The following is a 9,416-nucleotide window of genomic DNA, read 5'->3' as shown; positions in this document are numbered from 1 at the left end:
CACTGTAGTGTCTGGGAGGGCGGGGCCGGAGCCGGGCACCTAAGGACTCCCCCACCACCCTCACCTCAAACTATCCTGAAAGCCCTCTTCTCAGGTCACAGGGCAGAAAAGGGGAACAGCTGAACCCCAACCCCCACCCCCTGCCACCCCACTGCCTCAGGACGGACTTCAACTCCCCAACCCTCCCCCACCCCTGCCTGTGGCCTGGCCCATGGCCTGTTAGGAAGGCCCTGCTCCCAAGGGACCAAGCACTTTGGGTCCAGTGCACACCTGCTGACTTTCCGCTGCGCAAAGGCCCGCTCAACCCCCAAGCACAACCCAGACCACCATATCCTAAAGGGGCTCACATTGTACTTTATTGACGTGTTCAGGGAGGCAGGGACTTACAAAGAATTTAACGTTATACCTGTACACATACATATATGCGTTCCCACTCTTGCGGAAGGGAGAGAGGACTTGGAGTACAGAGGAGGGGAAGAGAGGGTGGGGGCAAGGAGAGAGGCGAACAGAGTAGGACAGAAGGTGGGTTATTAAGAAGCATCTTGCTTACTAACATGAAGCCTGGTGCCCCGCGAGAGCACGGATGAGGCCTCATTGGCGTACAGGAGGGGCCCTTGGAGGGCAGGCACATAGTGCCTAACTAGCCAGCCGAGGCCGGCATCCCAGGGACGGGGCGGAGGTGGGGGGCCGTGCACAGGGCCCCCAGCCCAGGCCTCTGCTCCCCACCGCCTCCCTCCCCGCCCTCTGAGAGAAAGGAGGGTTTGGGCTTCAGCCACGGACTGATGCCTTTACGGCAGCATCTCCTTAAACTACAGATACAATGTGCATCAACAGGGTGATCGCTCCTGCCCCACACGGCAGCTGGCTACAGGCGCCGGGTGGGCCAGAACCAATCCTACGGTATCTTTGGTTTGCAGGTTCTCTTCCCTATTTCACTCCTCCCACAGTCCAGCCTTGGGGGCGGCTGGCGCGGCACAGCTGGCTCACTCGCTGGGGTGCCGGGGCTGGTAGGAAAGGATCTCGGCAGCTAGACGCTGGGGGTCCAGGAGCTGCGGGAAGCGCCCCATCACAGCCTCTACCAGATGTGGGGGGAAGACCCCGCACAGCTTGGTGTACACGCTGGCTCGCTCCTTGGCCAGGCTGCCGGTCCCGCCCCACGGGCCCCTGTCAGCACCCGGGCCTGGCACCTGCCGGTCCTGCAGGACTGGGGTGGGCGGGGGCAGCTGGTACGGCTCAGACCAGTACTCTCGAGGTGGAAAAGCAGCTGGCGGGGGGGTGTAGTCGGCAGGGACACTGAAGTGGCCGGCACCCATGGCCCCTCCAAAGGCAGAGAAGGCCCGAGGGGTTGAGAGCTCGGCCCCGTAAGGGCTGTAGCCCGCGTAAGGGCCCCGAGGAGGGCCAGGCTCACCGGTGCCTCCTCCGCGAACCCCCCACAGTTCTGACATCTGGCTCTCCAGGGAGCCGATGCCCGAGTCCAGACACTCTTGGGAGGTGTATGGGAGAGAATCCGGTGTCTGGGAGAATGGGTCTGTGGGCCCAAAGCTGCTGCCACTGCCCCCACTAGGGGGCAGGATTCTGCCCGCTGGGGCGAAGGGCTGGGTCAGACCCTCTCGGTGCGGCTGGGCTCCCAGCTTCTTCCCATCCAGGCTACACTGCTCATGCTCTGTGGGCACAGAGCTGGGCTGGGATGAGGGTGAAGCCCGCTGGCCACTTTTGTCCTTGCCCGGGGCCCTAGCGGGTGGGAGGAGGGCGTTGGCGCGGAGCTCGTCAGCCACAGAGCGCTGCGGGCGGCTCGGCCGCTCCGGGTGGAAGAATCGGCACTTGATCCCGTAGGTGCATTTCCTTCCTGCAAGACAGTGAGGACAGTTCTGAGCTGGGGGGCGGGAGGCTCCAGGACCAGGGCCAGGAGAGGGAAGGGAGTGGCATGGGAAACTCGGGGTTGGGTAGTCTCTGAGAGGAAGAGCTCTGGGCCCATGTCTCTTACCGTAGGGACAAGGCTGCTTCCTGTGCTCTGCTGTGAGCGGCTTCTTACGTAGGAAGTTGTCCAGGCTTGGCCCGTGACGGCCCAGAGGGTCATCGGGCGGCATGAACCTGCAGAGGAGGTGGGAGGCATGAAGGGAACTTCCCAGGGCTGAGCGGGGAGGGGGGCTGGACAGAGCACCTCACAAGGAAGAACAAGAGGGACAACAGCTCCTAAACTGGTGAGCATCCTGCATGACATCCCTCGGCCCCAGGTGGGACTACCCCAAGGGAGGGGAGGAGGCCCCAGCTGGAGAGGCCATTAGAGCAGCTCTCCAAGGCCATGGGAGGCCAGCAACCTGAAAATCCGAATCAAAGGCTGCATCCATCCACTGGCTGATCAGGGGCTGAGTGCCAGGAACCACTAACTATAAACCATCACACTGCTTCTGCCCTACCCTCCACATTAACCCCCTCCCGCCCTGCGCCCCCATCCCCAGCCTGAGCTTCCTACCTGGTGCCAGGTCCCTCTCACTCCCAAAGCTGCCTGGATGCAAGGCCGTGGCCCCGGCAGAGCTCCTCCTAGCCACCCCCAACGCCCAAGGACACACCTGCTTCCCCTCCCCACCCTGGGACCCCAGACCATACTTGACCCTGATCCCCAAGGACCAGGACCGTACTTGTCGTTGACGAAGGAATACATGAGCAGCCGCTCCTCAATGAAGCGCTTCCACTCCTGCCGCTCGCTCTGGAGGTCCCGGTACGTGTCGTTGGAGACCACCACCCCGTCAGACTCGAAAGCTAGCTTCACAATGAAGCGGTCATCATAGCACACCACGCGCTTGCCACCCACGCGCCGCGACGGGGTAAACACCAGGATCTTCTTCTTCTCCAGCTCCCGCAGGATGTGCTGGTCTGTAAGACAGTGTCAACAGAGGTCAGGGCTGCTGCAGCCCCGGAGCTCCTGCTGGCCAGGCACAGGGGTTCTGAACCCCAGGTGCCCAGCAGGAGGGGCTGATTGCAGAGGAAGCTGGGGAAAGCAATGCTGGTCCCTGCTTGAGGCCTAGAAGCGGCTGTCACACCCAAAGGGTCTCTCCTGGGGAGAAGCCCCGCTGGGTGGGGTGGGGGGGGCAGGACAGCCCCTGCCCCTCACACCCCCTCAGAGTTGCTACCCACCTGTAATGGGCACATCGGGCCGAGGCTGCTCCTTCCTCCAGGATGGCACAAATACTGTGATGTCTGTGTGGCCCCGCTCCAGAAACCAGTTCACTGCCAGGAGGATGCCCCGGCAGGAGAACACTTCCTTGTTCCCGTGGCTGGGAAGGAGAAGAGGGGCAGGGTCAGCCTGCAAGGGTGGCTGGCCCACTCTCCCGTAGCCCCGAGCGCGAAGGCCTTGCTCTCCAGCCCCTGGCCTGGCCTGGCCTGGGTGGCAGGGAGGCCAGGCTCAGCCCACTGCCCTCTGGCCTAAGGCCTGCATTCCCTGCTGGTTCCCACAGCGTCCGGGATGGCCTGACCAGGGACTTTCCCTGACGTTCCATCTCCCGACAGTGAGGAGACGCCCAGGAATCTGGTGGCACCCGCTCCCCATATGGGGGAGGGTCAGGCTGCTTGCAACACACCTGGGGGTGGGGGAAAGGCTCCAGGAGCCTTCTGGTTCCTGCCCCACCCGGGGGTGCTGGGACCACGGGGACACCGACGTACACAGGCACACTGAGTCACCAGTCCTCCCTCGCCCCGCTGGGTGGTGCTGTGGGTGGGGGTTGGCTGGGACAAGCCCCGGCTAACTGGAGAGAAACCAGATTGCTCCAGATTAAACCTGGATTAAAGTTCAGTCTCACACAGGCCCCAGGGCTGGGACTGAGGAGGCCGAAGGGGAAGGAGGCACGATCCACTGTCCCACATAGGGAAGCCACTGACCCAGTGGGAGAGGCACACGGAAGCCTTTCAGTCTGAAAGTGAAAGAGCCTTTCCTCCCAAGACTGCCAATTCCCCCAAATGCCTAGACTGCTCTGTGCTCTCCTAGCCCCTCCTGGGAGGGCAGAAGCAGAGGCAGAAAGGCCATCTGGAAGCCACCAGGGGACTCTCTCTGTCAGGAGAGATGGGAGGTGGGACATCCCCCTTCTGTGGTCTGACAATGTCACCCCTTCCAAAGGTGGGCTGGATCCAGAAGCAAGCCTGGATCGGCTGCTGGCTTGCTCTGGCTCAGTTTCCCTAGCTGAAAAATGGGCCTGGCAGTCTGCAGGGCCCATGTCAGTGGCATCACTTTCCTGTCTGCTTGAGGCCAGAGACAGTCCAACAGAGGGAGGTTCCAGCTGGCTTCCTGGGAGGGTTGAGGGGTGGGAGCTCCCGGGGAACCAGTGGCCGTTGTAGAATGCCTCCAAGCCCAGGCTGGAGGCCCTGGACGAGGCCAGCTACAGCTCCCTCCCCAACAGCCCCCGCCCCTCAGACGCTCATATTTGGCAAATAAAACAGAATAAACGTTACACAAAAGAGGCAAGTCCATGGGCAACCACATCCTGTGGGTGGCTGGGGAGGGGGGAGGCTGGTAGCTGGAGTCCCAAGAGAAGGTAGAGATGGGAGTAGGGTAGCTGGGGGCATGGAGGCTGTCTGGGGGAGAGGCTGGGGCTCCCAGTCTGAAGGTTTCCATAAATTGTAGGGGAGGCAAAGTCCAGCTGAAGGCAGTGCTCATGCCCACCAGGTGGTGGGGCCTCCCCCACTGTCCACCAGCCTGTTTATAATGAAAGTTAACATTTACTGAGAGCAGGGAGCCCAGCCCTGATCTAAGTGCTTAGCAGGGAATCATCAGCAAGCCTCTGAGGAGGGTCCTATCATTAAAGGCCCCTCTCCCCTCCATTCCCATGAGAAAACCAATCCACGGAGCACAACCAGTTGCAGGGACTGTGGAACAGGGACGCAGCCCAGAGCTTGTGCTCATTCTCAGGCACAAAGCACCAACCCTGGCTGGGGGAGGGGGGCAGATGGGGCTGAGGGGGCACCAAGCTCCTTCTGGAGGCCAGATGGGTCCCACACCTGCTTTCGTCATCCTTACACGGCCACAGTGAAGGCAACTGGGGATCCAGAACTCATCTAAGGCTCCTCGGCTAGTGGGAAGGGGCAGAACTTGAACCGACATCTGGGGCCCCTGGCTTGCCTTCCTAGTCCTAACAGCAAGACCTGAAGTTTGTGCAGCGGAAAGAAAAGCTCCCCAATGTGAGCCTGAACAAAGTGTTAGGAGGTAGGAACAGGCTGGGAACAGGAGACAAGGATGCATCTGGCTAACTTCAGCTCTTTCTTCATGACCCACGAGAAACGGCACTGCCTCTGAGAAGCCTTCCAGGACCTTCCAGGATAACTCAGATCCCTGGTTTCTCTTCAAATGCCCAGTGCTTCTCCTGTCACATTCCACACACCCCCGCCCCCTGGCCACTCCCTGAGCCTCTGCTGCCTCCCCACAACCATGGGAATGTGATCATCCCCGGTTTGGCTCCCTGACTCAGGAGAGCAGCCGGCACACACACACCCACCGTCCCCATGTCTGTACACACATGTGTGCGTGCACATGCCCCATCCTAGCCAGCATCTGCAAGCTCGGGGATTTAATCCAGGAGTTACTGCCTCTGGGCATGAAAAACCTGTGCTGGGGACAAGTCTGCTCACAGCTGTCCTAGCCCCTAAAATACTCCCCAGGCAGGTAGTCAGAGTCCTGCTCTTGGAAGGAGCTGAACTCACGAGGCAGTTCCACAGGTCGAGCTAGGCCAGGAATGCCTCGCTAGAGCGCCTCGCTAGAGCTAACTTTAGTCCCTCTTGCTGCAGTGGAGGAAGCTCTGCTGGCACAGGAAAGCCGACATCCTCCCTCTCCACCGCAGTCCTGTCTGCCTAGAAGCTCAGGCACCCCCAGTCCAGCTAACTAGACACTGGCTAAGTTGTGGGAGGACGCAGGGCACTCTGGCCGGCCTGCTCCCACCCAAGGACAGAGGGCAGGGCCAGGCCAGACTAGCCAGGTGAAGAGATCTGCCTGGGCTGGGCCCAGCTAGAGGAGAAAAAATTCCCTTAGAAGGAAACAGAGGTGAATTTCCCCACAATTTGCATACGCTGGGGGCTGGCCTGCCTGCCCTTGCGGGGGAGGGGGCAGCAGGGCAGGAACCCAGCGGCAGCTGAGACAGGAAGTCTGAGGCTGGAATTCCCCTCCTGCTACAGCCCCAGCTCAGAAACCCCCCCGCGGCTGTGCCTCTCCCGGCTGGCTCCTACGGCCAGCTCCCCCTCCCGCCCAGGCCCCTCCTCCTCCCGCCAGGACACAAACACACAGAGCACATGGCTGTCCCGGGGGCGGGGGGTGTATGTGGCGGGAGATGGTCAGCGAAGCCTGCCCAAGGTTCCAGGGGAAAAAGTCACAGACCCGCGAGGCTCCTGGGCCAGCCACAAGCTGCTGGAGCCAGAGAGGGGATCCCTCTCAAAGCACAGGTTCTGACCAGCTGCCGCTAGCATGCGGGAGCCAGCTTTATCCGACCTCCCACGGAGGCTCAGCCCATTTCAGAGGCAGGAAGATTGATCCCAAGTTGGCGGAACAGGGCCCCCTGCACAACCGCTTAGCTGGGCCAGGACCGGCCTGACAGCTGACATGACCCAGCTGGGTTGGGAGTGGGCGGGGCCAAGGGCATTGAAGCCTTAAGCAGCCCCCCACACCTCCCAGGAAGACCCCTCAGGGCAGCCAGGGAAGGAGCGCTCCCCAGAACCCCGACCAGTGGCGGGGCGGGGGTGGGAAGGCAGGGAGGAGGGGCTCCCTGACCACGCCCACCGGAACTTTTCCCGGTCGACGACCCACCCACCCCCGACCTAGAGGGCGGAGCCTGGACTGAAGGTAGGTCTGGGCTCCCTAGGCTCAGCCCCGGCCGGGGCTTCACCTGACCCCATTCCCTCTAAGAGTCTTGGCGAAGAGGGGAAGACTGCTGGGGTGGAGTCCTGGCTCTGGCCCTGGGGGCTAGGCCCAGTCTAGCGCAGGTAAACCTGGTTGTAGCAGAGGTGACCCAAGTCACAGCTGGCCTGCCCTCGCCCCCATGTAAGCCAGATCCTGGGGGTCACTCTTGGTCACAGCGACAAAGGTCCCAGTACCTGGGCCTACTTCCACAGGAGTCCAGGTCTGGCACAAGGCTTAGAGGCCCCAGACCCCGAAGTAACAGTGGTAACAGCTACTGCTTACTGAGCTTGGGTGTCTGCAGGCTCCGTGCCTCCTCTCCTCACAATGTCACCTCAGTAGGGGTTACCTGGGTCTTACTGACAAGGAGAGAAAGCTCCAAGACATTAAGTGACCGACTCCTATACTGGAGAACTATAATCCCTTACACCATACTGCTTCGTGTCACAGGAGAGGAACTGAGACTGAGTGTTGGTCTTTAGGGAGAGACGAAAAGCCCAGGGTGAACACCAGAGACAGAGGGACCTGAGTTTGAATTCCTGCTCTACCACTTACCAGTGGTGTGTGCCCACGGGCACATCTTTGAGCCCCTGTCCTCATCCCTAAAGCATTCCTAACAAACCCACTTCCAAGAAGCCGTAAGTATTAAGGGAGAGCCTCAGTAAAGAGTTTTCCCTTCCTCTCGATCCGTCTGTGAGAACAGTTCGAACGCTTTCCTGAAAGCCCCTCTACCAGAGATGCAGAGACATAAGGCCACCACACTCCACCACAGGCCCTGGCCTTGGCCCCGGACGTGACATGTACCTCATGGCCACGTTGCTCCCATCGATGACCACAGGTCTCAGGTCACTGCCCTCCTTGTTCTCCTCTGGGGCCGAGGGTTCCAGGGTGGGAGCCTTGGGGGTGCCCCCACCCCGGGGGACCAGTGGAGGCTGAGTGCAAGGGTCTGGGGAGGCCTGGCGCTCCCGCTCGGCTGCTGACCCATGTTTGACCAGCTCGCCCAGCACTGTGTTGGTGTCGGCCTGCACCCCCAGTTTCTGCAGGACACTGTGGATCTCAGCAGATGAGTAGCCAAGCTTCCGGAAGAAATCAACCTTCATCTGCAGCTCCACAGCCGATGTCTCCTCCGTGCTGGGCTCCTGAGCCGGTCTGGGGGAACCCAGTTCCCACAGACTCATGGTGGGCTGGCTTTCTGAGTGGACCTCTCTCCACCTGCCACTCACAGTTCACACGGGTGGAAGGCACCTGTCACGGCTCCTGTAGGACAACCGTAAGAATTAGAGAGGGATGGGAGCAGCACTCTCTCCCACCCCTCTCCAGTCCCTACCCACCCAACAGGTTGAGGCTACACTGACTGGTGGCACCAGGCAAAGCCATCTGCGTGTGTCACCTCTCCTACCCTCTCAAAAGCTGTCCTGGCTAGGAGGCATCATTCTCACTATATAAAGGATGAAACTGAGCCACAGACTTCAAGAACTTAAGGTCACCCAGCTGTTAGCTGGTGGCGCAAAGACTTGAACTTAGGCAGTTTGGCTCCACCTCCTACCCCGCCCCCAGCCCCACGGCAACCCAGGGGACCCAGCAGTCCTGGGAGGCCTCGCAGGACGTCGCCGCGCCCCCACAGCTGCTGGGCGGGGCTCTCGGATGGAAACCCGAGGTTGGAAGTGCGCTCGGGGAGGGGGGAGGGGGTGCCGGGGGCTTCCCCGCTGAGGCAATCGCCTCCGCTCGCCCCGCGCTCCGAGCCCAGGCCCAGGAGGCGCAGGGCCCGCGGCCGGGCTCGCGGGCCGGGAAGGGGGAAGTTTCCGGGGAGACCCACCCGCGAGAAAAGTTGCTGGGAAACTCTGGCTGGCCGCGGGCGCGGGTGACGCGGAGCCTGTCCCGGCCGCGAGCTCTCTCGGCTCCCCTCTGTACCTTGCCCCTCCCTCAGACTCCCCCAACTTGAACTAAGTTGGCGGGGTTCCTGGGGACCGGCGAGATCGGAGGGGACCCGCCCCACGTCCCTCCCCTCCGGCCGGTCTTAGCCGGAGCCCTCCCCGCGCCGCCCGCCCTTCCCCGGAGCCCGCGCCCCCCGCCGCGCGCCTCACCCCGCCGAGCGCCAGCCTCGGCCCGCGGCGTCTCCATCGGGCCGAGTCCTGGGGTGGGCGGCCCGCGGCGCCTTTATACGGAGCGCGCAGGTGGCGTTCGGCACCGTGACGCGGAAGCCGGGCCGGGAGGCGGTAGCCGGCCAGGGCGGTAGGGGGCGGAGCGGCCACCGCCCCTTCCTGCTCCGCCCCCGCGCCGCCCCGCCCCACCCTGGCCCCGCCCCCGCGGCCCGAGAGCGGCCGCCGGCCGGTCCAAATCCGGGAGGTGGTCAGGAATGCGCGGGCAGCCGCGGAGGCAGCGCCTCCGTGTGCCCGGCCGCAGCGCATCTCCCCGCAGGCGTCAGGGAGGCGCGGACCGAGCCAGGTGCACACGGCCACGCGGGGACCGGGTCGGCCGCGCACGTTCACACCCAGGAGCGCTTGACAAGTACGCCCCGACTGAGCCCGGTACAGTCACGGTCGCG

At 62.5% G+C, this 9,416-nt stretch overlaps 1 protein-coding gene across 2 annotated transcripts; it reads right to left on the bottom strand.

Moving 5' to 3' along the window:
* Positions 1–331: 331 nt before the first annotated feature.
* ZC3H12A (zinc finger CCCH-type containing 12A) lies at positions 332–9,068 on the bottom strand. 2 transcript variants are annotated; one of them, XM_032877284.1, is made up of 6 exons: positions 8,956–9,068; positions 7,676–8,128; positions 3,136–3,275; positions 2,640–2,874; positions 1,985–2,091; positions 332–1,846 (listed from the first exon to the last, which is right to left on the bottom strand). In XM_032877284.1, exons 2-6 carry the CDS (start codon positions 8,047–8,049, stop codon positions 984–986), a joined length of 1,719 nt encoding a protein of 572 aa, XP_032733175.1. In that variant the 5' UTR covers positions 8,050–8,128; positions 8,956–9,068; the 3' UTR covers positions 332–983. The 2 variants fall into 2 exon arrangements, with proteins under 2 accessions (XP_032733175.1, XP_032733176.1); XM_032877285.1 differs by lacking the exons at positions 7,676–8,128; positions 8,956–9,068 and adding an exon at positions 7,069–7,125.
* Between the last annotated feature and the right edge of the window lie 348 nt (positions 9,069–9,416).

This window comes from Lontra canadensis, unplaced genomic scaffold (assembly GCF_010015895.1).
Source record: "Lontra canadensis isolate GAN:19392208 unplaced genomic scaffold, GSC_riverotter_1.0 scaffold60, whole genome shotgun sequence".
In the NCBI taxonomy this organism is placed as follows: domain Eukaryota; kingdom Metazoa; phylum Chordata; class Mammalia; order Carnivora; family Mustelidae; genus Lontra; species Lontra canadensis.
Note: the sequence above shows the minus strand (reverse complement) of the source record. Positions and strands in the feature narration are given on the sequence as shown.

What these genes read in the sequence shown, in the direction of transcription:
- ZC3H12A (XM_032877284.1), bottom strand. Translation starts at nt 8,049, where the DNA reads ATGAGTCTGTGGGAACTGGGTTCCCCCAGACCGGCTCAGGAGCCCAGC. An exon ending in GCCCGATGTGCCCATTACAG is followed by an intron (nt 2,875 to 3,135) that starts GTGGGTAGCAAC and finishes ACTGTCTTACAG; the next exon opens with ACCAGCACATCCTGCGGGAG. An exon ending in GAAGCAGCCTTGTCCCTACG is followed by an intron (nt 1,847 to 1,984) that starts GTAAGAGACATG and finishes ACTGTCTTGCAG; the next exon opens with GAAGGAAATGCACCTACGGG.